General features: G+C 52.0%; 8 protein-coding genes across 8 annotated transcripts; 5 read left to right on the top strand and 3 right to left on the bottom strand.

Moving 5' to 3' along the window:
• The first annotated feature begins 166 nt into the window (after positions 1 to 166).
• COCSUDRAFT_34587 (hypothetical protein) lies at positions 167 to 822 on the top strand. The gene has a single exon (XM_005642758.1). It carries the CDS (start codon positions 254 to 256, stop codon positions 533 to 535), a length of 282 nt encoding a protein of 93 aa, XP_005642815.1. The 5' UTR covers positions 167 to 253; the 3' UTR covers positions 536 to 822.
• A 457-nt stretch (positions 823 to 1,279) lies between these two features.
• COCSUDRAFT_20832 (hypothetical protein) lies at positions 1,280 to 5,738 on the top strand (the record flags this gene model as incomplete). The annotated part of the gene is made up of 11 exons (XM_005642759.1): positions 1,280 to 1,401; positions 1,589 to 1,784; positions 1,878 to 1,958; positions 2,106 to 2,277; positions 2,627 to 2,851; positions 3,211 to 3,356; positions 3,675 to 3,831; positions 4,147 to 4,286; positions 4,651 to 4,773; positions 5,234 to 5,380; positions 5,649 to 5,738. 11 exons carry the CDS (start codon positions 1,280 to 1,282, stop codon positions 5,736 to 5,738), a joined length of 1,599 nt encoding a protein of 532 aa, XP_005642816.1.
• A 384-nt stretch (positions 5,739 to 6,122) lies between these two features.
• Positions 6,123 to 6,918, bottom strand: COCSUDRAFT_60465 (hypothetical protein; the record flags this gene model as incomplete). Its single annotated transcript, XM_005642760.1, has 3 exons — positions 6,123 to 6,335; positions 6,494 to 6,606; positions 6,753 to 6,918. The coding sequence occupies 3 exons, from the start codon at positions 6,916 to 6,918 to the stop codon at positions 6,123 to 6,125; spliced, it is 492 nt and encodes a 163-aa protein (XP_005642817.1).
• A 963-nt stretch (positions 6,919 to 7,881) lies between these two features.
• On the top strand, positions 7,882 to 10,939 carry COCSUDRAFT_34588 (hypothetical protein). Its single transcript, XM_005642761.1, has 5 exons — positions 7,882 to 8,233; positions 8,421 to 8,685; positions 8,993 to 9,237; positions 9,597 to 9,728; positions 10,148 to 10,939. The coding sequence occupies exons 2-5, from the start codon at positions 8,548 to 8,550 to the stop codon at positions 10,323 to 10,325; spliced, it is 693 nt and encodes a 230-aa protein (XP_005642818.1). The 5' UTR covers positions 7,882 to 8,233; positions 8,421 to 8,547; the 3' UTR covers positions 10,326 to 10,939.
• A 699-nt stretch (positions 10,940 to 11,638) lies between these two features.
• COCSUDRAFT_60467 (hypothetical protein) lies at positions 11,639 to 12,729 on the bottom strand (the record flags this gene model as incomplete). The annotated part of the gene is made up of 3 exons (XM_005642762.1): positions 11,639 to 11,837; positions 12,076 to 12,308; positions 12,706 to 12,729. The coding sequence occupies 3 exons, from the start codon at positions 12,727 to 12,729 to the stop codon at positions 11,639 to 11,641; spliced, it is 456 nt and encodes a 151-aa protein (XP_005642819.1).
• Positions 12,730 to 12,921: 192 nt separating this feature from the next.
• On the top strand, positions 12,922 to 19,199 carry COCSUDRAFT_68365 (hypothetical protein; the record flags this gene model as incomplete). The annotated part of the gene is made up of 13 exons (XM_005642763.1): positions 12,922 to 13,288; positions 13,372 to 13,602; positions 13,714 to 14,007; positions 14,236 to 14,499; positions 14,682 to 14,894; positions 15,119 to 15,409; positions 15,829 to 15,996; positions 16,310 to 16,443; positions 16,714 to 16,900; positions 17,612 to 17,779; positions 18,319 to 18,387; positions 18,516 to 18,613; positions 18,968 to 19,199. Exons 1-13 carry the CDS (start codon positions 13,115 to 13,117, stop codon positions 19,197 to 19,199), a joined length of 2,523 nt encoding a protein of 840 aa, XP_005642820.1. The 5' UTR covers positions 12,922 to 13,114.
• Positions 19,200 to 19,741: 542 nt separating this feature from the next.
• On the bottom strand, positions 19,742 to 20,902 carry COCSUDRAFT_60469 (hypothetical protein; the record flags this gene model as incomplete). Its single annotated transcript, XM_005642764.1, has 3 exons — positions 19,742 to 19,930; positions 20,282 to 20,569; positions 20,882 to 20,902. 3 exons carry the CDS (start codon positions 20,900 to 20,902, stop codon positions 19,742 to 19,744), a joined length of 498 nt encoding a protein of 165 aa, XP_005642821.1.
• Positions 20,903 to 22,638: 1,736 nt separating this feature from the next.
• On the top strand, positions 22,639 to 25,623 carry COCSUDRAFT_60470 (hypothetical protein; the record flags this gene model as incomplete). The annotated part of the gene is made up of 8 exons (XM_005642765.1): positions 22,639 to 22,666; positions 22,804 to 22,982; positions 23,316 to 23,534; positions 23,823 to 24,044; positions 24,299 to 24,518; positions 24,854 to 24,870; positions 25,140 to 25,217; positions 25,468 to 25,623. 8 exons carry the CDS (start codon positions 22,639 to 22,641, stop codon positions 25,621 to 25,623), a joined length of 1,119 nt encoding a protein of 372 aa, XP_005642822.1.
• Between the last annotated feature and the right edge of the window lie 535 nt (positions 25,624 to 26,158).

A 26,158-nucleotide genomic window follows, 5' to 3' on the forward strand; every position in this document is an offset into this window, starting at 1 on the left:
CGGGGGTCAGATTGAAAACGTCTGGTGGTGTTGTTGTCGAGTGGATGTTCTGTGCAGCAGCAAGAGTGAGTGCTGGTGCTGTATTGGTGTTCGGAATGTGCTGCAGAATTCTTTTGGTGTGCACACATTACAACAGCGAGTCCTTTCAGGCATGAGAGATGCGGTAGTTCTGAAAGTCTGAGAGTGGTCGAGCGGATGCATTGTACACTAGACGACGGTCGAACAGATTTGCTTGAAATCAAAGCACTCAGACATGGGTCCTTATGGTGCCTGGGAGCAATGCAAGGGCGGCAGTGGGGTCCTGTGGAGAGCAGGGCTCTTCTGGCATGCCTTTGTCATGCATCCTGGGTTTACAAGAGATGGTGTGAGGGAAGCTGTTGAGCAAGACACCTGGTGTGAGGCTGAATGTGGCAGCCCCCTTTGCTTTTGCTCTCCATTTGTTACAGGCGCTCGTGCCAACAAATCTTTAGTATTTGAGGTATCTGATGTCGCGAAGGTTTGGGGCAGCATCTTTGATGGACCAATGCGTTTATAAGGCACGGTGCAGGCAGGTACCTTTGGCATCAGGTCTTGGGACAGTGTATTGAGTGATCATTGTCTTGAGAGAATAAGGGGCCTCAGTAGGGCAGATTGTATGGTCATGAATGATTGGAAACGGTCACTGGCCAGTTAATATGGTACTATTGGAGAGGTTGTGCTAAGATTGTGTGGTGGATGTGTACTGTGTGTGTTTGAGCGTTGTCGAGTCTGTGCCAGAATGTGTGTGGATCCTTGCATCTAATGAATTTTAACGCTTGGAATGTAAAGTTGCAGTCTGATCTCAACTTGAAGGCGCACATCACGACGCCTGGCCATTGTACAGTGGCACCAACCGGTTATCCTAAGAGGCCTGTGCTTGCGCATTGACCTGCTGTGCAAATCGTGACTAAGCCTTGAACCTACCGGAGCTCACAGGAGCTCACAGAGTTATGCAATCCATGAGCACCGCTCGCATTGCACCCTTGCAAACTTGGGGATCCAAGACAGCCTTTCCTGCCAACTGTTGTTCCTGCACAGCCTCTGCTGACCAGGCCAGTGATGAGTAGGCAGCACGTGCTTGGTCAGGACAAATTGCGAACTGTGTCAGGGACAGGAAATTTGTGCAATAAAATACAGTCAATCCTCGATGAAGGTGATGTACTGTTAGCTGGATTGGTTTCTTTCCATCAATCGCACAAGAAGATCACGTTCAGACGACATGTCCTTCAACATCCTAATGTAGGAGCGCACAGTGCTTGCAATGGAGTGCATCGGGGCCATTGATCAAGGCACTCAGAGCACCCGGTTCCTTCTCTACGATCAGTCAGCGAATCTCGTGGCAAGCCACCAAGTTGAATTCACTCAGATCACTCCTAAACCAGGGTGCGCGAGACCATTTCGTTGTATTGCTTCATCTCTTACAGCGAATTTGTGTATGTAAGACAGTAAAAGAAGTTCAGGTCTTCACTGCCATTCACAACCTGTCAGGCATTGGCTCTCAATGCCCGGACACCCTAGTCACGATGGTGCTTATTCGCCTGCCTTCCAAGAAGATGCGATGTCCATCCAGATGGGTGGAGCATGACCCGCTGGAGATCTGGCGGACCGTCCTCGAATGCCTGGACAAGGCCTTGGAAGCTGCGCGCAGCAAAGTAGGACCTGTCAAAGTCGTGGCTTTGGGCATAACAAACCAGCGGGAGACCACCCTTGTCTGGGACCGAACCACAGGCAAGCCTTGCCTGAGCTCCATGCGCTTTATTCACTACGTTGCCTTCCTTACTGCATTCATGAGAGCCCAAGACATGTATGCTCCATGGCCGAGGATGTCATGACAAATCAGTCGCACATGTGCAGGCAAGCCGCTGCACAATGCCATCGTGTGGATGGACCGGAGGACTGCCAGCATCTGCCAGCGCACCACAGAGGAGCTTGGCTCCAGCGTGAGCCTTCATCCTGATCTAATTTCTTTCACCTACAAACCATGTGTCAAGTGCGCATTGATCCGCTGCATTCTGCATTCACCGATGCGCCTGCCCTCTGCCAGACAGCAGAGCAGCTTGTGAGGCAGGCACGGTGGATGCATGCAGGACCATTATAGGGCAACCACGGGCCTGCCAGTGAGCACGTACTTCTCGGCTTTCAAGTGGGCCTGGCTGCATGAGAATGTAGAGGAGGTGCGGGAAGCCAGGGCAGAGGGCCGCTGCATGCTGGGCACCATCGACTCCTGGCTCATCTACAACCTCACTGGCGGCGTGGACGGTGGGCCATTATTTACTGTGGCCCTTGATTCATTGCGCGCATTACATTGCCATCAGCCATCGTTACCTGCATGCATGCAAGCCTATCGGACAGTGCAAGGCTTTGGGATATGTGCCATGGGACGCATGCGTTTAGGTGGTCAATGGTGCTGCAGTTGTCTGGTGTGGGATCTTTTCACTTTGCTTCTTTGGAAAATTGCTGCATGCTTTGGAAATTGCTTGTTCCAATTTGCTTGTGTGGGGAATTGCTGCATGCCGAGTTTTAAGAACCTTCATTGGAGCTCAAGCAAACAAAGTCCTGGTGAAGCATATGATTGTCTGAAGTGTGGGACATGACAGGAATTTGGGAGGCAGGGATTGTATTGAAGAACTTGCCGATCGCACAGGTGGCATCCATGTGACGGACGTGTCTAACGCGGCGCGCACTTTCCTGATGGACATTTGCACGCTGAACTGGGACGCGGGCCTGCTGCAGCGATTTGGGCTTTCGGAGGACATGCTCCCGCGCATCTGCAGCAACGCCGAGGTTTACGGGACGGTCAAGGGGACCCCCCTGGATGGCATCCCCATCGCAGGTCGGTGACATTTAGGCTGTGTTACATGATGGTTCTCTCCTGCCTTTTTAGCCCTTCCAGAAGTCCCCCATCTCTCATTGCAAGTCTTCAGAGGTCACACAACAATGAGCAGTGCCCACCATTCTTGCTTGCTTGCACCTGAGCGTGCAACTGTTGATGGGGCGTTCTCAAAGGAGTCCAAATTCGGTGCTTTACGTTTGAGATTCTATGCATGTCTGTTGTGACGGAGAAGAGCAGCTGCTGCTGTGTCATCAGTGGTAGGGGCCTCTTTGGAAAGTTCAATTGCGCCCTCCACTGACAGCAGGTGCCAGGAGCCAGATTGCAAGTCTATAGTAAGCAAATGTGCATGCATGGTGCAGGGTGTTTGGGGGATCAGCAAGCGGCGATGCTGGGGCAGCGGTGCAAGCCGCTGGAGGCCAAGAACACCTACGGCACCGGCTGTTTCGTGCTGCTCAACACCGGCACCACACCCATCCAGTCCTCCCATGGCCTCCTCACCACCATGGTGCGCTGCCTAGCCCACCTGTTCCTCACTGCAGCCCCTTGAGACTGCCGCATGCGAGTTTATCTCCCGGATGTAGCCAAATTGTAGTGGAACCTCTGGGCACTGGCAATAGAATGCAGGCAACAGCCGCTCCTCATCTTTGAGCTGTCATGAGCGCCGCACAAATGCATGTGTATCAGGACATCTCACTGGGAGTCACACAGATGGCAGGCATGCTCATGCACACCAGCATAGCTGATTCTTGTACTCTTGTATCAGATCCTACATGTTACATCTTCGCCTCACCTATCTTGACTTTCGGCAACCATCATCATGCAGGCGTACAAGCTGGGGCCTGAGGAGCCGGCACAGTATGCGCTGGAGGGAGCAATAGCCATCGCGGGCGCAGGGGTGAGCTGGCTCAAGGACTCCCTGCGCATAATCGACTCCCCTGAAGAGTCCGCCACCCTGGCTGCCTCCGTGGACACCACCGGAGGTGCGCACTGCAGCAATCCACCTTGGGAGGGGAAAGGGGGAAAGATGGGATTGTGCTCTAGCGTTTCTGTTGCTTATGCATCCACTAAAATCATGGGCGATATGACTGCTGGAAGAAATCACGCAGTGCCTCGAGGACTGGGCAAAAGAGGCTTAGGCTGATTTGACACGTGTTTTCAGGCAGCAGCACAGAACCGTGGAGTCAGAGTCTCAGTGGGGTGTTTTACTCCGGGACGAGTTCAAGTCACAGATGTGCCGCAGTAAGTACACCCCTGCAGAGACTCTTAGGTGGTTGTCTTTTCTGGGTGGATCACAGGGGTGTACTTTGTGCCGGCGTTTGGGGGACTGCTAGCGCCGCAGTGGCGAAGCGATGCGCGGGGCGTGATCTTGGGCCTGTCGAGCTTCACCACGCGAGCGCACATCACTCGCGCCCTCCTCGAAGCCATTGCCTGGCAGGTGCCTATCCCTGCGCTGAAATCCCCTGATACACCTTCCAGGGTTCAGCTGCGCACTTTGACGAGCTTGAAAACTGCATGCCTGTGCAGGCCTCTGCCATCCCCTGCTCAATGCTGGCGTCGTAGCCCATTTGCTTCTGCAGAGCACTGTAAAGCTCATAGCTTGTTTAATTTTTCTGTCTTTCGCGAAATTGGGAATATATTTGAATCTGCAGTGCTTGCCAGGAGAATCAGTCTCCAAATAATAGGAAGAACAATCGTTGGACGGCGGAATCAGCCTCTTGACACAGGAAATTATCACACGCCCACGTGGAACGTCTGTCTTTGAACTGATATGGACGGGTGTGTCATGTGGGGTTAAATAGACAAAGGAGGTGCTGGACGCGATGATGGCGGATGCTGGGCGCGAGGGGTTCAGCCTGCTGCGAGTTGACGGAGGCGCCAGCCGCAACGACGTGCTCATGCAGCTTCAGGCCGACGCCATCCAGGTGCTCTCTTCGAGCACTACCATTCATACAAAGCTGATGCTGCTGGATTTATGCGAGGTGCCTTGGATGTTGCACGCATTATATAATCCTGTGGGGCAGCCCTTTCTCCTTACATGGCGTTTTGCATTCAATTTTGGCTCAATTAATTGAAAATCTTCCAAGTAAGGGTCTATTCTCACGGAGTTTTGCTGCATGTTTCCCTGGCCACCTATCCTTGACGTCCCCAGTCGTTTGACCTTCACATATCCTTGATTTCAGACATGTGGCTTTCCTGCACCCCATGCAGCTTGTCTGGTTTCTGATTGGGGCAATGCGGCCGCCAAAACTGTAGCCGGTGTAGCCCTTGCGAGTTATCATGACGGAATGGCAGTTTCAGTCTGCTCAAACTCTGATTCAGATTGCGTGTTTGGCGCCCATGCTATGGCAATTCTGTGAGCGCTACCTTTTGCGCTTGCTGCAGATTCCTGTGCGGCGGCCGCAGCACTTGGAGACAACATGCATGGGGGCCGCGTATGCAGCCGGCATCGGCATTGGCTTCTGGAGCAAGGAGTGGGTGCTCCACAATGACGATTCCCATTCCCGTAACTCCCAGGAATTTCATCCCAAGGTGCCTCCTCCTCCTCCATACTGCCTTCTATACTCCAGCTTTAAACCGCAAGCCTTTTCATGTGAGAATGGCCTGTATATTTAGGGTGTGGAATCAAGCATAATCTCTCGCTTGTGGCATGCTTTGGTGGCAGTCCGTTTGGGAGTGCGTTGCGTTGTCTGTAGGGCAGCATGCTTTGTCAATGACAGCTTGTCATATGGGGTCTGGAGCATTGCTGGTTGCTGGATTGTTGCTGCATGGTTTGATTCATTTAGTCTGGGCTATGCAGGCTGATCCTGAGAAGATACAACAGCGGTTCAGATGCTGGAAGGAGGCCGTCAAACGATCATTCAATCTGGAAGATTTTGAACTGCAATGAAATTTTCCGGTGTGACTCAGCTTTAAAATAAAAGCCATGCAGTCCAATGCTGCTCTGATCAGCGGTACTCACAGTCGAAATGTATAGTATGAAAGTAGACAATTCCTTCAGAGTTCTGTTGCTTCTGCGTGCTGTTCCCGACTGACATAAATGCCTTTGTGCAAACATGGAAATATAAAGATCTCTTGGCCCCAATTTTGCAAATCACATCATCGCTGCACACTAAATTAAGTTTCTTTGTATTGACATGGCAATGCCATAATGGCATCAATATGCATATGACATATTCAGTTAGATTGCAATAGTGACAATGAGCACATCAGCAGGTTCAAAATGCTCGCTCGCCTTGATGTCTACAAACCTCTTGCTCTTATTAATGATGAGTCATCCCAGGCGTTGCCTGAACAGGTATCGCCTAGGCCGGTTCAGTCGAATGGCGATGCCTGCCCCTTCTTCCTGCTCTATCTCAAAGCCACACTGCTGCGTATACAGCTGGACAGCAGCTGTGTTCTGCTCGGCAGCATGCACGTAAAGCCACCTTATGCCGGCGCTGGCTGCCTCATCAATTGCTGCTCTGATGAGCCTCATGGCAACGCCCTGTGCCGAAACAAGCAATTATAGGGCTCTGCACATTTTTTTGTTGCCGAGGCTGTTGGATTGACTGCAGACAATGATTGGCACATGCAGCAAGAATGGTGCTGCACCAACAGATGCAGTGAGGCCTTGATAACGAGGCGCAACGGGAGGTCACTCACAGTGCGTCGAACAGCCTTCTGGGTGCAGATGTTTGACAGGTAGCCCCTCTGAATCCTGGCCACAGCTCCTTCGGGCTCTAGGCCAATCAGGTGCCCCCCCGGCAGATTCACCCCTGCACAAATTTGATTGAATTGGTTAGATGCAGACATGCATCTCACGAACAATGCACTGTCACACCTCGCAAAATACAGGACACGGCCCAGCTCATCATGTGAGATAGGAAGGTAGAGGTCAGACATAAGAGTGACAAGAGCTCACCTTGATTGATATCCAAGGTGCCCACCACCAGTTGGGGGTGGCTGCCTCCTACACCGGCAGGGATCTTGCATGACAAGTCCATGTCTTGGCGCACAGCTGAAGCCAGTGAGTCACCCTCCACATCATCCACGCAGGCCACCAGACAGGTCACCGTGATCCCCTGCATCTCACATTCTGAAAAAAATGATACGATGTGCATTATAACATGTGTGTGTGCTACATGCGGACAGGTCAGCAAGCATAGTCAAAATGGTACTTCATATTTGGGCTTGGAAGGATCTGGCATGGCATGACTGGGATGACTTGCCTGGTAACCTGGCTCCTTTCCTGCCAGTTTGGACTCCAGGATCTCCCATTCAGAGTCTGCCTTCATGCGCCGGTAGGACTGCAGCATGCAGTAAAGTTTCACAGCTCTTGCATGTTGACAATAATGCTGCAGCATTGAAAGGCCTGTGACATGGCCAAATGCCACATGAGTCCCATGATGACGTGTAATGTAGGGACCCAATGCCACATACAAGGCAGCACAGGTAGGAGGCACCTGGAGGGCAAAGTCAGATCTGTCGATGGCATGTTCCGAGAAGGCAGCAGCCCGTAGCGAGGCCGCTCCTCGGAGCTCTGCTGGTGTGGTTGCCACGCGGATATGTAAAACATTCACCTCACTATCTGTCTGGGAACGACACCGCTGTGACTTTGCATATGAGGGTTGTGTTAATGGTCCAAAAACCGATCTGGAGACCCCACCGGGCTGGTGGGCAATGCGACAATTGTAATTCGATGCAAACATATGCGTTGTAATGTTCAGGCACGATCAAAGTGCTCCCTTGGACACTAGCGACACACAGAGTTCACCAATCATGTCTTCTGTAAAACTTCAGCACGTTTGCATGTATTGAAATTGACGAGATGCCTAGCGGTGTGCAATGGGTGGCAGCTACATCTGACATTCTGATCTGGGAAAGGCCACCACTGCATCCAATGGTCGGTGGTGTGAATGTGTTGCTCCGAAACTTTGACTTTGACTTTGACGTCCGAGACCGAGGCCAGGTCAGCACCATGCCTGTTGCGACTGCGAAGCAATCTCGTGTCCACGCCGAGTTGCAGCAATACCTTTGCACCCTTGGAATATAGTACGAATTACGAGTCGAATCACACTCACAACGCGCCGAGACATTCCTACCTAAATTTTCTTCGCAGTGCTCGGAACCAGATAGAAGCTGCGGCATGTCATCACAGAAGAACACTTGACTCGCAGATTAGTTAATGCATATGGAGGTGGAAAGTGACTATGAAGAGAAACGGCGACTCAGGGGCCCTCTGGCACCCCTGCGCCTGTTTCTTTCCTCTGGCAGAGCTGTCAGCAAGGCAGGAAAGTGGGGCCTGGAAAAGGTGAGGAGAAGAGGGAGGACGGGGCCTGTGATGGGTTCGGTGACCGCAGAGCACTTCAACAGAGAATCTGAACAGAATTTACAAGACCGCTGGTACGAAATGTTCGCCTTCTTGAGGCCTAGTAAAATCCGCACTAGTTCATCCCAAATGGCAAACTTATCAGGGACACGCTGCTGTCAGAGTCTGAAATATTATTATCTGGTTCCAATATATTGGCATATCTTGCCGTAAGATTGCGTAGCCATGGGTGTCTGAGAACAATCCTTTGCCTTGCTGCAGGCAATGGCCCCAAGGACTGTCAGGCCTGGGTCCTCTTAGCTTCCTGCAGCCGCGCAGAGGACCGGCTGCAGGAGCACAAGGGGAGCAGCATGGGCGAGACTGCTTTCCAGCCGTGCTCTCGAACTCCATGGACGGCGGTGCAGAGTCCACGTCAGGCAGGCAGGAGCTGGTGACTGTTGGCAGCAGGCAGTGGGGCCACCCCGCCATCTCCTCGCTGCTGCGCGTCAAGATCTACGACTTTGCCATGTACATGGACGGCAAACAGGTGAGTGCAGTGCCTTTCTGTTGCAGAGCATTGCCTCAGTAGCAAATAGCACATGTGAAAGAAAGCCAGAAAGAACTTGCTGCGACTTCAGGAACATAACGCACTCACTACTTGACATCTGCGTAAGCTCCCCGCAGTGTCTCATGTTATGTCATGTTACTAATGGCGTTCGCCTCTAAAGTGCCCATGTGTGAGTGCCCAATGGCAAGCTTACCATTGCTCCTGATGTCTGCTTGACTCTTGTCATGCTATTGTATATATTTATTGCAACTTTTGACGATCACACCAAGATTCTGCGCGCGCGCAGGCGAGGGAGTCGAGGGTGGCGGAGCAGTACAAGGGCAGGCAAAAAGCAGCGCCGCTAGATTCCACATTCTTCCAGCGGCTGCGCAGCAGCGATGACGTGGACATGGCGCTGATGGTGCGCGCGTCGCGCAACCTGCCGATTAAATTATTGGCGGGCGAGTACGAGCGGATTTTGAGGAGGAGGCTCGCGGTCGTCGGGGGATCCCCGGACGACGCCGCGCTTGCGCAGATGGTCACCTGCTTCAGGTGCCGGCTTTGGCCTCAAAATGGTATCAAGAGAGGAGTCCGTGTAACTGAATTATTCAAGCAACGGGTCCCAATTCCTGAAGGCCCAGTATGTCGGCAAGCTCTGCAAGGAATACTCCAAGCAGGAGTCATTAATCGGAATGTGGAACACCATGCGGGAGTTCTGGGTCAGATCTGACCTGCACTGCATCGCAGACCTCCTCCTGGAGGCGAGTCCACTTACAACACAGCAATGGCAGTGAAAAATGGGTCTGCCATTAAGGTCGTGTCATTAACATGATTTGCTGCAGATCTGAGGCTCATGTTGAGCGTCTCGTTTGCTGGAATGAGTGCTCAAGTAGCTGTGTACACCGCCTCAGGGAGGAGTCGTTGCCGGAGAGCATCAAGGCGGCCGGTTCGGTGCGCAAGGGCACGGTGCTCACTTTCACTCGCGACCACGCCGGAACGCTGTCGGCCCGCGCCGATGAGCACGAACTTGTCACCGTGCAGAGGTGAGCGATGGTTGGCCCCCGTCTCCACATACATCATGCAATGGAGTTGGGTTCATGCATTCTTGACTGAGAAGGTTGCGATGCACCTGGTGCTCTGTGCATTATTGTGCCGGCACATCTTGGTGTTGCATTGCTTATAGTTTAGCTCAGAGTATTTGCGGTGTCATTTAGTGGGGCGCCTGCCTTCAAAGCCGCCATGCCTGGGCTTCCCTGCTTTCCGAGAGCTATGGTTTGCCAGATGCTGTTTTGGAGGCATAAGGATATCCTTTCCACCTGTCAGCGTGCTTGGTGGTCTAGCTAACGCGTTAAGTCCTCCACATGAGGAGTACAGCCCCAAGGCTAGAACCCAAAGGAATAGACGGGGGCTTCTTCAAGTTTTTAGTCTCATTCTCTTTAATATCCTGTGTGTGCATGCGCAGCCGGCCGCTGTGCCATGCGGTGTTTGATTTGTACATGGGGGATCAGCCGGTCAGCCGCAAGGCCAAGCGCATTGCAGGGGAGTCATTCCAGCGACTAGTAGAGGGACAGGACGGAGAGTACCAGCCGCCGCGGCTGCAGCTAGTGTGTGACGACAGCCTAGGCGCCTGCGAGTTGTGAGAGCATGGGAAGATTAATTCCTCTCATTCTGGTTGCTGTACAAACCAAGTGATAGCCTGCCTTCAAGACGTGCAGCAAGGGTGGGCCAGCAGTGAACCTATCGTCAGTAGCACTGAGATCTGTCGAGCAATCATACAAGCAACAAACCTGATGACATACAAATGACTTGAGTTTGTGGACTTGGAGTTGGCATGTTGCAGTGGTAGACGTATGCGTTGCTCAATAAAAATTGATCGAACAGCTCAGGAAGAAACGGTTCAGGAGGAGCTGGCTCCTTTCAAGAATAGACAAGCCTGCAGCAGATGCTGCACATTTCGTTTTTGAATTAGTTCTTCATTTTTGGCATGCGCCTGTGGTGGTGGCAGGCTATCATGATATCATCGATGTACATGGGGCAATTAATCTTGCAAGGCAGCCAAGCTTTCAGGCTGTTTGAAGGCACATAGATCCTCTGGAGGGTCATTTTTGAATGTGTCGTGGTTTATGGCGCATGTCTGCATTTGCTCTTCCTCGCAACAGCATGAGGGAAATTACATCAAGGCTGGACGTATTTAAGACTGACAGGAACGCAGTGATTATGTGGTACCAAAACTCCTGTAAATTACCCACTAATCAAGTGTGTATCATAATGGCCTTTGCATTGTGTGGCACATGCTTCAAATTTTGCTATCATAAACGCCATCGCATGAAAACCTTGTCATATTGTAAGGCCAAACGTTTTCCCTGATCAGGGAAAACGCCCCCCATCCTCATGAGGATGCTCATGCGATCCCTAATTCTCTGGGAGAGATTCCTCCTGCAAGGTCCCAATATTGGCCGTCCGGCCATTCACTGGCTGGCGTCCAAAAGACTTTGCTTGTGCTACATGGTACTGATGTGCCTTATTTGCGGGCAGGCACAACTCTTCATGGGAGGCCTTTGGTACTGCTGCAACCCATGTTCTGCAAAAAGACAAATTTGTTTCTAGAATGCCTGCATCGATGACCTGGCTGCTGTGCACTTTCATGTCATTCATATATTGTTCTGCTCTTTTGCAGGCTGCACTTGAACAGATGCAATGCAGGAACATCTTCTTTCCAGTATTCGCATCCAAACCCCTGCTGTCCACCTATGACATTGACAGGCGCAGTGGCACAAAACTCCCTTACTGACCCGAAACTACACTGAGCTTTCCAATAAGAAGCATGGCATCCCCAAGCAGCTCCTGAGGTAGCCTTTGGAGTCCGGCTTCAATTAATTCAGATCCTGCAGGCCTTTGCGATGGCTTGGGTGTTGCGATGGCTTGCTGCAGATGCATGCACTCCACAGGAGAATTACTGGCAGTTGTTGAAGAAGACAGCTGGCTCGAAGGCGTTCCACCAGCCGGGCTTGTAGGGGGAGTAGGGGGCGGTCCACTTGGTGCGGTCCAGAGGAGGGAACTCTGGGTACGGTGCGCCAGCGTCTAGCGCCTGTTCTGGCGTCAGCTCCCCCAAATCTAGCTTCATGACCCGATCCAGCCGCAGCTTCATGAACCTGCGCCCCGATGTGAAATCATTTTGAGATTGAAACATGGACGCATAACAGAAGCTTAGTGGCGCATGGCTGTCCATGACTCACTTTCTCACATATGAGTGTGGTCTGCATGCAGCCGACTACAGACCAGAATCACTTCACCATGTACTGAACGACATGTCATTCATGCAAGTGCCCACGTGTAGCAAAGAATGTCAGGCAAGAAAATTAAGATTGGAATACATGGAGGGGCGCTCACGTGATCCAGATCTTGTCTGTGGAGACCAGGGCGACGCAAGGCCTGCCTACTCGCTTGGCCTCCTGCGGGAACTGTTTGTCAAGCCATGTGGGCTCGCAGACCAGGAAGAAGTCCTGTTTCCTCTCCTTCTCCCCGAAGAGGCGCACCCTCTCGCGCAGCTGCTCTGCAAAAGCCTCGTTCTGGACGTCGTGCAGCATAAACTCTGCATTCGCCACCAGCGCGTACCACTTCGACTGCAGGTGGCCAGCACACATTCAGGAAATAGGTCGACTCAGGTTTATTGTCAATGGTGTAGCGACATCTCCTCTGCAAAAGATATAAACAGATATAAAAATAATTTCCTTGATAATATCTGAAATATCACTTCTTGGAACACGTCAAATACAGAGTGGAAAACCACACCGTCTGGCCAGGGACTGGAACATCTGCAACGTAGTTGTCTAGTGTTGCTGTAGACTGCAATGGAGCTGGTCCATTGCGTCGCAAGGGGATCTGTACACGCTGTGGTGTTACGCTTTTTGTTCCTAAGAAAGATCGCTGGCTCTGATGCAAGATTCCAGCTCTGCAAACGAGCGGGCACCGATGCGAACTAGAACAAGAAGTTGACGCGCTGTAAGATTGCAGGCTCACGAGCTGCTTGCCTGCCACTAACATGGCTGCAAAATGTATTGAACACCAAGGAATAAACTCACAAATTGAGTAAAGTAGCAATTCAGAGCACAAGATCAGCAGCCAAATCTTATCTCAAACGATGACTCACCGATCACCATAGCAACTTCCCCCAAGTGCCTACATCCGAAGAGAATGAAAGTCGAACAGGATATAATTTGTGCAGGCAGTATATATGTTCAGGCTAATACTGAACCGGTCATTAAGACCAATTGTTGATCGAAAGCCTTCTTCATCCTCCTTATCTGCGCTGCTTGGTTTCGAAGTGATCTTGAATAGCAGGCAAAAGCAAGCCCTGCGTTTTGGACGCGCTGCTGGCCACGTTGCGTGCAAAGTGAGACTTGAAGAAATCACACATGCAAACCTTGACATGACCAGTGTAGATTTGTCGCTAGATCCAGCAATTCTGTGGGCTAGAAATGAGCAGTTCGCTTCACAGAGAGATGCGGATCAATTCGTGAAGGGAGTCTTTCAATATTTAAAGAGCACGGGCGGTCGTGGAGGTGAAGGTCTGGTCAATCGTCTCTACAAATGCCTTCAACAGGTGCGAAAGCTGCATGCATGCTTACAAGAAGGTCCCTTCCGCCATCACTTGCTCCTAAATAAGGATGTGATGGGGTGGAACAGGAGGATCAAACACGGACTCTGTCCTTTGTCTGTGACTGTGTGGAGCAAATCCGCCCAGACATTGAGCACCAGCCTGACGCAAACACACTCGCACATGCTCTTCTAGACTGCATCCCTGCAAACGTCGGTCTACAGACAGCGCTGACACAGCAAGCGCTCTCCAGCGCTGTAGCCCTGTTCTGGCAGCTGCTTGATCCTGCTCACTCCAGACTGGCTGTAAAGCTCGCACAGGCAAGCTACCAAGTGCCTACTGCTCAATCTCTGAAGTTTTGTCACAATGCAGAGCTGCTTGTCGGGAGTGCACTGTGCATGCCTCTAAGGGATTGTCATGCATGCCACCAGGGATTTCAATTCACAGAGCAAAGCCTCTGGGAGGCCTCACAAGCATCTGAAATTGCTGTGCCAGCCTCGCCCAAATTTGCAACCTACAAGGAGTTTCAGAGGGAGTTGGCCAGGCGCCTGCTGGCCCTGCTAGACAGCAGCAAGAGCATGAAGCCTGCCCTGTCGATGGCTGAGCAGTTTGGGGAACTGGGCGCCGAGTACTTCCAGACAAAGGAGGTTTTGGAGAAGCTGGTGGCAGCCGGCCAGATTCAGCTGGCAATGCAGTGGGCTGCCCAATCAGGCCGTGACATGCAGGTTGATTTTATGCTGCAAACTCATGCTCTCATGCATGCACTACTTCGCTTGCCATGCCATGATTGCTGCATTGTTGATCTTAACTGCCCACCTGCAAGGCTGCATCACTGCTCAAGCTGCTGCATGATGCCCTGGGCCTTCGACTTGTATTTCAGCTTTCCATGCCTTAGACTCTTGATTGGTGAAGGAGGCAATCTGATTGATTACATCTGCGAAATCTTCTTGCAGGTAGCACTGGTGAGTTTGTGCGTGGCTGGGGGCCATCTGAAGCAGGCATGCCAGATCGTCATCTCTAATGACCTGCAAAAGGTATTTCCAGCGATTGCCACTGGGGGAGTGGCTGCCCTGAGGGCCAGCGACTGGGCTGAGGCAAGAGCGCATGTGGCAAAAGAAAACATCAGCGAGTTTGTGAAGGCAGCGGGCGAGCATTTTCAGCAGACAAATGGGGCCGGCGGGCAGATGAGGAAGTTCTTGGACCACTGCTTGAGCCAGGTGCATGCTCCAATTTTTGCTTCCATTTTGCCACATCCCAGTGCAACTTCCAGGCTAGGTTGAAATGTCGCAGGCACATCTATCTCAGCTCTACATGTGCCTGATCACATCGTTAGAAAGGGAGAACACAAGCAATGGCATGCAGGACATTTGCTCTGCCTGAGGAAATCTGTGCCAAGCAGGTGGTGCCATCTGAGGCAATGTCTTTCATCTGCGCATGCGTCTCGCACATCACAGAGAGCGAGGATGAATCCCCGGCGATTCCAGTTGCGCATGCCATGCTAGACTGCCTGCAAGAACTGGCTCGAAAGGCCGAGCCGGTCCCACAGACAGTGCTTTACACAGCTGCGGCGCTCTACTGGAAGTTGCTCAACCCAGAGAACGCGAGACTGGCTGTCAAACTGGCGCAGGCAAGCTGCAATGACCACCTCTAACCTTTGTACTCATCCCTGTCATGACTACTGATGACCTGGCAAGTTCTTCAGCTCCAAACTTCGTTCAAATTCTGAAGAAGACCGCCGAGGAACACATAGGGAAGATGAACATGGTAAGCAGCATTCTCCTGCATATCAAATCCCCACGGCAGGTGCAGTCTATGATTGTGTGGTGTGTCTGGCAGGGTTTGGATTTCAGCGAGAACAGCTTGTGGGAGGCAACACAGGCCATTGGAGACTTACAAGCAGCGCCCAGCTTTGCAACTTTTGAAAATTTTGAGGCAGAGCTTGCGAGGCGCATTTTCGCACTGTTGGAAACGACCAAGACCATGTCGCCGGCCATGGTCACAGCAATGCAGTTCAGGAGCCTCGCCTCGACATATTTTCAGACCAAGGAAGTCATGGAGAAGCTGGTGGATGCTGGGCAGCTGTCCCTGGCCAAAGACTGGGCCCAGTGCTGCAAATATGAGCTCCAAGTAATTTCTTTTGGCTGCTACAATATGGAGAGCAGCATGACATTTCTGAGAGTGTATCAAACACTCTGCATCCTGTGCCTGATGTCCTGTCCTCCTCCTCATCTGTGTTCCCTCAGCAAAGGCACCATCTTCCACTCAGAACATGACCTGCTAATCGCTTTGCCTTGATTCTTGCATGCAAGCCTGCTTGTACCTTTTGGAGACCCCCAAATAGCTGCAGAACCAGGATGCAGGGCAACAGAGAGGGAGATTCGGAGACTTTTGTTGTGCACCCTGCTCTCTGCACTCTGTACTCTGTACCCACACAGCTGCAAGCTTCTAATTGCGCACCTCGCCTCGCCAGGATGACAAAGGGGTTTTGTGCTTGTGTGATTATTCCCTGCAGCACTGATGAATTGGGGACTATGGCTGGGGTGCAGGTGGCACTGGTGAAGCACTGCATAGAGCGGGGCAAGTTGAAGAATGCTCTCCAGGCTGCCAAGGCGCTGGGCCTGGAGGCAGAGTTCCCTGACTTGGAGCGGATGCAGAGGGAGGACACCCTGGCCAGCCTCTCTAAGAAGCAGCTGTGGGCACAGGCCTGCCATTATGTGAAGGACGACCGCCAACTACAGGCAAGCTCTCTTCATGCATGCTGCAATAGCAGAGCTGTCGCACAGCTGTTCATGTGCTGCCACGTGGGCTTTCTGGGAGCATTTTTGTCATTTCCTTTCCCCCCTGAGCTTTAATGTGAAAGAAGCTCTATACAGTTGCATTGCCTTCAGGCGTGATTACGTGTTGGGCATATACGAAATCAGTAGAAGGATTTTCAAAGCTCTGCTTTCCTCCTGGAGCGACAGTTTACCTTGTATTCAAATGCTAAGTTGAGAGTTTTTAATGGAGTAACTTCTTTCTGGGGTGCAGGAGCGGCTGCTCAGGGACATGGTGTTGATGGGCGAACCTTCTCTGGCGCGAGAGTATGCAGTGGTCAATTTCGGCCTGGACCCTGCGGTGCTACAAGTGGACCCTGCTGACCTGGCGGCTGACGAGGCGACCAGGTCGGGTGGACTCCTGCAAGTGGCCTGCTTGCTGACTCACGCTCAGAGAAACATGAAGAAAACGTGATTACTGAAAATGCTAAATTCTATGATAACTTTGAGACCAGGTTCGGAAGGCTCTCGACAAGCCCAATCCAATGGAGCATGGCCCTGGTATTTTTGAAGTCAGGACGACCCCTAAAAGTTGCTTTGAAAAGTTTCCCGCACCGCCGGGGGTGTGGGTTTTAGAGTGAGCACTACAGTATCTGATTAGAATGTGCTGGCGGCCAGGTCGGCCACCTACCTGCAGCTTCCGCTGCCGCCGGACGCCGTGCATTTCGTGGACAGCGCGGCAGGCCTCGCTCAGGCAGCTTCCCTACTGGAGGAAGCTGCCGTGCTGGGATTGGATTGCGAGTGGGAACCGTGCACCGAGAGTCGCCGCGGCTCCGACCGCCACCCGCCAGTCAGCCTGCTGCAGGTGACTCAGACCATTCTGCATTGAATATAAGTCATTTGCAATTGCAAAACTGTCTTCAGCTTTGCAGGCTCCCTCCCAGTCCAAGTATCCTGCATAGCGCTCCATTATGGTGGTCTTGTTGCCCTCTTTGCCCCTCACATGATGTGCAGCATCAACTGCCGCGTGACGTTCTCGGGAGCAAAGCCATGGTCCACTTTGAACCAGGGTCACCGCATGCGATAATGCGATTGATGCGAGATTTAAATAGAATGCGAGCATTTTATAGCACTTTATTTCTGGCCAGTACAATGCGATAAAATGCGATCCACTCAAAAGTGCATTATTGGGGGCCTTCAGAGTCCCTTTGAGGACTTACTCTTCTTCACAGGACGTGTACAGAATCAATCTGCTGATTTTGCAGCTTTTACAGAGATATTGGTGTAATCTCTCTTGTACTATCCACAATGCAGCAGCGCTGGCTTGCTCTTGATGATCTTACAACTTGTGGGTCTGTGAGCCGGTCATGCCGCCCAAAAATCCCTGGATTCAAATATGGCCTCTCGGTGGGCGCTTTGTTGTGTCAACCAGTGTGCTGCATCTGGGGGTTCACTAGATTCTTGGCAAATGCCAGTAGCTTGAGGGAATCCTGTTACATGTGCTCACTAACATTCTGAGCTTGAATACTTGCAGACTCCTCGTTCGTACTGAATCAAGGGCATTCTGTTGTTGCAGATTGCATCGAGGCGGCATGTGGTGGTGCTGGATATGGCAGCGCTGCATCAAGTAGCGCAGCTGGACGCACTTTTGACAATGCTCCTGTGCAGCAATGATGTCATCAAGGCCGGCGTCGGCGTCGTGGAGGACATCGGACAGCTGGCGAGAAGCTTCCCAGCCATCCAGGTAATGCTGGACATCTGATATGGATATGGTTGATTGGCAGTTGAAATTTTAATATTTCTATCACGCCAAGAGGCAAGGTGCGTCCTGCAGACAAGCTGCAGTTAAAGGTGAAATCTAAAGGTATAAGAGACAGCTAAAGATTTGCCACAATCCTACCCCTGGTTAGACTTGCCAGATGCAAGCAAGACCCAATCACCCGTGGGCATAGTGCTCAGTATTTTCACCGCCCCCCGCCAGCCGGGGCCAATTGAATTGCAACGACAAATTTCTTTTATTACACCTAAGCGTTTTCCAGTTCTGAGAAATCTAACATTTAGGTGCGTCCAGCAACACGTTTGTCAAATATGTTCATCTTGCGCAGTCATGGCAATTTCTCTTCCAGTGAACATTGGCTTTGCATCAGTTCTGTGGAACACTGAAAAGTGTGTTCAGCGTCTCAGATGTTGTCCTCACATCGTCTGAGGAAAGAACAGGGTTGGTCCCCGCTGTTTGCATCTAATGTTCGGCCAGTAAAGTGGACTGCTGTGGTTCTGTCGCAGGCTTTCACGAATTGTAGAGGCCTTCTGGAGCTTGGCAGCGCCTTCTCACAGAGCGAGGCTGCTCAACTGGTGGCTGTCCACTGCCCATCGTGCAGCTCAATCTTAATTTAACATGGCTTGCAGTTATTTTGCTGTGTCTGCATGAATACATGTAAGGGGAAGCGCTGTGAACGGATCTTGTCTGGTGGCCTGACCAGGGCATGCAGGCAGTGCAGAAGAAGCATGGCCCTGGCCTGTCTGCCATGGCGGAGGCATGCTTGGGCAGACCGCTTGACAAATCCATGCAGATGAGCCGGTAACCCTCAAGCCTCTCTCCCAGCCACTGCAGCACATCATACGCGATGCCCGCTGCATGCCATTATCAAGGAACATGCGGGGCGTAACGGCTGATGTCCCGCAAGGCACGAGGAGGCTATGCATTGTTGTACCTACAGCATGTCTTGCATTGATTTCTGTGGGGGCTGCATGCTTATGCCTGCAGAAAATTCGTGGTGCTCCAGAATCCCTGCCTATACCCTTTGCAAGAAAAGGGTTTAAGCACTTATTGACAGGGAAAAAGCCCTGCATGCCCCGCAAAAGCAAACACCGGGTTCTTTGTGCTTCTGGACTTTTACTGTGTGTGACGAGAAGATGATTGGTGTCTCAATAGGTGGAATCGGCGGCCGCTGTCGGAGCGGCAGCTGACGTACGCCGCGTTGGATGCGCTCGCATCGGTGCTGATCTATGACAGCCTGGCGCGCCGCGACCCGGGCTTTATCGACCAAGCGGCCGCCGCGCTAGTGTCCCGGCAACAGTCGCTGCAGCCGGCAAGCAGCGTCCAAAATGCGCGCGGCAAGAAAAGGGCCCTCGTGAGTCCACCTGTCGGTACCCATTGTGCGTAAGTGGCACTTCATGAGTCAGCTGATTAGTCATCTGCCCGTCCATCTGTCGTTGTCATCCGATGAGTTGTTCAAGGGTTGTCATGTGCTTAAGTTTAAATTGAGGCGCGCCAATTAAGCTGGTGAGTTCAAGGCCAGCACTGTATGACCTGTGTATTGAGGCTCTGGTTTCATCGGAGAGTTGTGTGAGCTACTATTGTTACATGGCCCTACCATATCTGCAGTAGGTCCTCAAGTGTATGATACATGTCTATTTTGTTGTCACCTAAACGCTGAATTTCACTGATTGTCATCTCTTGAGTCTGCTCATGCATTGATCAACTTTGGCACCCGTAAGCAGACACCCAATCCAGATCTGTGCATTGAGGAACTCCAATTATACGACGCACTCCAGCTAGCTTAAAGCTCTGCTACTTGCTAAAATACCCTAGAATTGCGCAGTACTATCAACCATTGCAAGCTGTAAGTGCATCTGAACCGTGCAACATCAGTCGGATCAATACAAGCAATAAGGGAAGCAGTCTACAGTACTCTGCTGAGTCATGTCATCCAACAGACGGCCGTGGCTGCACCACCAGGTATGTGGCAGGGTCGAAGTAGATTCGTATCCGATCAGCTCTGTAGTCAGTGGTGACTACGCTGCCCTTAGGCACAAGGAGCACATTCAGGCCCGTCTCTCCCTGGAGCTTTGCTTTCGCCACCAGTGCATTAGTGCTCACCAGCTCAGGCCACTCCTGCAGCAGCAACCACATACATCAACACTGTCTCTGTGCATTTCCTGCCTGAAAATTGACATCAATGCAGAGCATCATGCAACCGCAGTGTCGGCTCAGGAAGAGAGGAAATTGCAATGCTCAAGGCATAATGACATGGTCTGAAAGAGCTCGCAGCTTGATATCAATTTCAACTGTATGAGCAGACCATGCAAATCAAAATACCATTATAGCATACACGAATGTGAGCGCCGTGTAAGAAGAAAGGGCTATTTTACATGCAATGCGTGCAATATGCAAGACACGTCCCACCCAGAAGCACAATTAAACACCTTGCATACACGCAGTCAACTGTGGCTAGATGTGTATCACCTGTCGGCCAGTGTATGTGGATGGCACGTCTCCAAAGGCAGACTGCACGCCAGACACAATGTTGCCGGCGCCGTCAAAGACCAGTCCGCCAGGATTCCCAAACGAAGTTGAACCCGAGACGTCTCCTACGCCCGCTGAGCTGCCGCCACCCACAGGGGATGCCCCCTGCCCTGATATGCTATCGCCCCCTGAATACACCCCGCCCCCAGACCCTGTCCCGTCCAGAGCCAGCAGCCCTGACTGGCCCGTTCCTGCGCTGGGCGTTGTGGTGTCTAGGCCTGCATTTGCCTGCACAGAGCATGCAAACACTGACTTGAGTACTGTCCTGCTGCTGTGCTAGATGCATGCATATCATGAGCTTCCAAGTGCTGTGGTTAGAGGCAGCTTGAGCACTTCCATCATATAGCCGGCCTGTATCATTTAAAGGACTGCTGCAGGCCCTTCAACTCTTAATTGTGCAGCTGTTGACTTGCAATGCTTCTGGACCTCAATGTACAGCTGTTGTTGCAACGCTGTTAAGAACCACTGTGAGCTCTTGCCTTGCAACGCTGCAAGGACATGCATGCTCTTGCATTGCGATGCTGCGAGCTGAGAAAACACCTGCTGAGGAGCCCCTGGCATGCTTCGAATTGGTGTGGCGCTGTCTGTTGTGTCTGCCAGATTCGTTATTGAGCCACTGCTGCGGACGCTTGAAGCTGCCAGCTTGGGCCCCAGTGAATGTGCTGGGGCAGGTGCAGGAGCAGGCACAAGGGGCAGGGCTGCAAATCTCTCAGTCAGCGCTGGGGATGCTCTAGGGAATGGGGCTTCTGCCAACTCGCTGCTGCCTGCAACATGCAATGAGTAGAGCGCTGTTATCTGCGTCAGGCACCATTCAAAGGATGCGCACACTGGTTGCTTGTTTGTGCGGGAGACAGCTTCTGCGGGTGGTGTTGTGGCTCTTTACCTTGCACTTGTGTCCCTGGTGCTCCCTGCACAGGTGAGCAAAACATGTCAGGCTTGCATCCGTGTCTTTCTACATCAAGCTACACTGAAATGCTGCTTAGCAGGGAAGCATTCTAAGGCAGGGAACTAGATAAAAGTGAACTACCATGGGGTCCCTGCAAGGTACTATGAGGACTGGACACACTTGGCATCGCGACATACCTGAGCCAAGCAGATCTGGGGAGCGGCAAGATTCCAAAGCAGACTTTGACAGTAGATGAACAGCACTCCGGCATGTACTGTCCTCATCTGTGCAGCATCGTACTCCACGCTTCAGAGACGGATCTGATGCTAAAGAAACGCTCCTTATATCACGCACGATCCTTCCTTGCTAGCACTGCCTCGCTTATAACGTCACCGAAACTCACAATCCTTCCTTGCCCCTTCGTCTCAACCAATAGGTGATTTTCAGGCATCCTTCAATATAAGCGTGCAAGTCATAGTGATTGAAGCCGAGGACAGAAATGTACTGTGCAGTACATCGGATGCCCTAAGAATTTCCACAAAGAGGAAGAAAAGGAAACGGCCCGCGCCTGCGAGGGCTTCAAGGTTGGCTACGTGACAATTCGCGTCTGCCACCGCGAGCACTTGGCACACAGCAGCATGGAGACACCTAGAGGCGAGCCCGATTGATGCTTGACCTGGACAAGGAATGAAGTAAGATCAATCTGGCCTTGGGGCAATGGCAGCTTCCGTTGTCGACTTGAAGATGTCTAACCTCCCCAAAGCCCTCACATTCAAAACCCTGACTTCACTGCAACCCTACATGCAAAATTTTCCGCGCTTTCGAGCCCTGCGACTGTCCCGTGGCAAACAAACAAATTTTCTGTCAAGCAAAGCTCGGGAATATTAGTGCAAGGCATGGGTTTGACTGCAGCTTTGTACCTCTCACAGGAAAATCAAGCACATCACCAACTTGTCGGCTGTGTTTTGCGCTGTTGCTCTTCGAACCGGCTCAGAGACTCTTAAGTTCAATCGAAACGTTCATTCCAACAACAACACAACCATTGAGGTACCGAAGGGAGCTATTACTGCACATTTGAAACGAAACATCCACGACTGTCATGGCAGAGTAAGCATTTTGTATCTGAGTTCAATTGAAGGACTTCTGTCCGGCAATTTCACGACTTAAATCAACATGTGTTCCTGTAGGATGGCTGGACAAGACCACGACCATATAGAAGGAAAACACGCAAGAAAATCACCAGCTGTGAGATTAAAGCTGAGTGTCACTGAGAACGAGGTGCGGTATCACCATTTCCAACTGACTGTAGGCATCAGTCGGAAAAATGTCACCTGTCCCAAGACAGTCTAGTGGACTAATGACACCCACTCCTTGGACACTTCCAGCGAACCAGAGGCTAACATCTTGAAATATGGCAGGAGCACCCACCCCAGGAAGTGGTCCGGAGAGTCACCAAAGGTGAGCTGTCACACCCCACACCACAACCTTGCCTTGACACATGCTTGCTTTGATCAACACACTGAATGCCTCACTTATTGCAAGCCAATGCGCTGACAGTTCCACCATGCACCTGCAGCCCATGAGGTTGTGGAGGTGGATGGCTTCCTGTTCAAGCGTAAGCGGCGGGTGCCGCTTGGTGAGAGCGCCAACGTTCCAGCCAGCGCAAAGAAGGCCAAGACCCAGCAGAAGCCCGAGGAAGGGCAGATGCTGGAGGAGGACTCTGTGCAACCGGGCCCCAAAGGACCTGCCCCCGATGTATGCTGCCCACAGACGCCCCTCACAGTTCCCCTCAGCTGCACGTTATGCTTGCCAATCAAAGACCTTGCACCGCTGATATTGATTGAGGTCCTCTTTTCAAGGTGGTCTCTGTCAGGCCGCAATTGGTGGGGGCGGTATAAATCTTGAGCACCGTGCCCGCGGTTGATTGGGTCTTGCATGGATCTGGCGAGTCCATTAATGGGTAGGATATGTAGCAGCCTTAACCTGCAGCATGTCTGCAGACGGACCTTGCCTCTGGTAGGATAAGCGTGACATGGTAATATAATATAATATAATATGCATGTCACCTGGCTTACATTGGGGGTGCAGGGGGCAGGCCGGGAGGGGGAGGTATCAGATCAGGGGGACCTGGGCAGCGCACAAGTGATGGGGGATGGTGCAGCAGCTGCAGCAGTAGCAGTAGCAGTTGTGCAGCCGCCGCCTGCAGTTGATGTGGTGGAAGCGGCCCATGCTGCGCTGGCATCCCTGCCCGCAGAGTGCTCCAGCGAGAACGATCGGCTGCTCGCCCTGTGCGAGATATTGGTCCAGGTAAATTCGTGCCTGTTGTCAGGCACATGATCTGTTGAATGTTGTTGTGAAGTCTCAAGGCAGCTGTATAGGTGTGCAGTTAATAATGCAACACGCCTCCATCAAGCATCCAGCAGAATTGACGTTTGTGGATGCTGCTCAAATGTCTGACAGATCTGGTTGTTTTTTGAGTGTTCTCTGAATTGCAAGCAATAGTGACAGCATACCGCAGACCTTCCCTTGAAATACATCCATGCTGAACCACATCGCTGATATTCTGGAACTGATTGTGAGGCATTACTCTTGCAGGATGAGATCAGGAGGGCGAAGGGCCAGCCAGGGGTGGAGTTGCTGCAGAAGGCGCTGGCCACATTCATGGATGACATCAGGGTATCTCTGGGCAACGGAACGCTGCAGTGCGGCGACGATGCCTCGGCCGCCGCTGCCGGCATCGAGCGCCAACAGAAGCTCCGCGCTGAGCTGGAGACCCAGAAGACCGTCCTCACCGCTCGCTTGGAGCGTTTCCAGAAGGTTCGTGCACAATGTCAATATTGCTACGACAATATGTTTCTGTGCCTGCTGTTGCCTCCTTTGTGGCATCAACGTGACATCATGTCAGAGAAAATGGTTTTCTCCAACTAAGCCCTTGCAACAGGAGAAGTTCTATGAAGCTAGAATAACATGATGCTGTACCTTTGTGAGGGGCACTGAGGCTCTTTGAGCACCAGCGCAGCATGCAATCTGTTGAAGTGCGTGCAGCGACACTTCTGTTGATGTTTCTGCAGGAAGAGGCGGAGTGGAACGAGCTGCTGCAGGGAGGCACCACAGAGGACAGCAACGCGGCGGCAGACGGTGACGAAGCAGCCACTCCTGCCGAGGCAGCCGCAGCCGCAGCTGAAGCTGAGGGAGATGCTGTCGCTGCGGAGGCTGCAGCTGCTGCAGATGGGGAGCTTCCCTCAGGCCAGAAGGGAGCCGGCTCCGGCGAGGCACCGGCAGAGCAGACGGGTGCACGTCCACGCATACTTTTCAGCTTGTAGCTCATTGTTGTGTCATTTGCAGCCTTATTTGCAAGTTTGCTGTCCAGCTTGTGCAGGCACACACAGTAGGTTTTGCTGCTGATCCCCTTTCTGCTGCACTTGTTTTGAGTACAGAACCACTCATTTATACGACCCAGTTGCAACACCCCCTCTACTTGACAACGATATAGCATGCATACCCCTTCATGCACCTTCCTGCGTCACATTGCTATCGTGTGGCTGGCACCCAGAGGTGATGCAGTAGAGTCCTGAATGAGCTGAGTATCATGTGTGGCTCTGAGGGACTTTGATGGTGCTTTGCAGAGCCTGTGGCGGTGGCGGTGGGCGTCTTGCAGCAGGCCCAGGCGGACACCCACCGCACCCTCACCATGCAGGCAAATTCCCTGCACTCACGCTTGTCATCACATTCTTGCTGCGCACACTGATCCCTCTCCTGGATCTGTATCCCTCCCATCCTTGACACTGCTGCCGAGAAGCACACACTCTGATCCCTACTCTGAAAGTGGGTGCCTGTGAGAACTTTAGCACCTACTGGGACATGCGTACATCATGCTGTCAAATGGTAACAATGTTGTATTGTTTGCTGCAGGTTGAGGGGCTGTGCGCGATGGTGGAGGGCGTGCGCGAGCTGGTGGAGACGGCAGAGCAGATCACCAGCACTGAATTTGTGCGCACCCCTCTCTTGCTTCTCAAGCACTTCACACTCATTGCCAGCCCCTGCTGTTTAAGGCATTACACAGCTGCTAATTTCATTTATGGAGATCAGGCAGGTTCCATCAGCATGGACACCTTGTCCATATGATTTTTTGAGCTGACATCTGGGAGCGATAGAGACCAGACTGCCATGCTCAATGCCATTTTGGTCAATTTTGGAAGCTTGGAGTCAAGAAATGAATTTTTCGTGGCTGCCGGCGCAGGACAAGCTGTACAAGGAGAAGTTCAGCGCGCTGCCGGGCCTTAACTCGCCGGCACGGCTGATCCGCGAGATCGTGCGGCCGCCGCGCTCCCGACTGCATGCCGCCTCAAGCGCCGCGGCCGACGCAGCAGAGGCCTCACCAGTGACTCCTCTGTAGGGATGACCGGACCGCCTCTCGAAAAGAGGCAGACAACCTTTTCATAATCTGCATTGCATGTGAGTCATTGGGCCGGGGTACACAGGTTCAGACTTGGAAAAGGACATGGACAAAAAGAGCAATGTGGAAGCTCAAAGAGTTGGGACAAAAGGGACATTCTGCTTACAGCTTGGTCTCAAGCATGTTGCAAACTGCTACTTAGCTTTTTAGAACACGTCTATGACTGGATCTTTTGGTGTGACATGAGCACAGTTGTTGCTTGATAGAGGTGCTGCGGGGCTGCAAGCCCCTTTACATTGATTGCCAAGAGGGTCCGCATCAGCTGTTTTCAGAAATTCTCTGATAAGTTACTTATATATTTGGACCGTTCTGTTGTAATAATAAATCCGGACATGTACATTGCACAGAGGATCTTTTCAAATCTCTGTGCCTTAACTGTTTGCACTCACTGACTGGGGTTTCACCTGATAATATAGCAGTCTGATAAAAGTGTGTAGATCAAGAACAACCTAGTAGATCATCTTGGGAACAGGCA

Source organism: Coccomyxa subellipsoidea (genome assembly GCF_000258705.1).
Source record: "Coccomyxa subellipsoidea C-169, whole genome shotgun sequence".
Taxonomy (NCBI): domain Eukaryota; kingdom Viridiplantae; phylum Chlorophyta; class Trebouxiophyceae; family Coccomyxaceae; genus Coccomyxa; species Coccomyxa subellipsoidea.

Excerpts from the sequence above, each read along its gene's own strand:
- COCSUDRAFT_34587 (XM_005642758.1), top strand. The coding sequence starts at position 254 with ATGGGTCCTTATGGTGCCTGGGAGCAATGCAAGGGCGGCAGTGGGGTC.
- COCSUDRAFT_34588 (XM_005642761.1), top strand. The coding sequence starts at position 8,548 with ATGGACGGCGGTGCAGAGTCCACGTCAGGCAGGCAGGAGCTGGTGACT. Across the intron at positions 9,238-9,596 it reads CAGATGGTCACCTGCTTCAG|GGAGGAGTCGTTGCCGGAGA; the intron begins GTGCCGGCTTTG and ends ACACCGCCTCAG. Across the intron at positions 9,729-10,147 it reads GAACTTGTCACCGTGCAGAG|CCGGCCGCTGTGCCATGCGG; the intron begins GTGAGCGATGGT and ends GTGCATGCGCAG.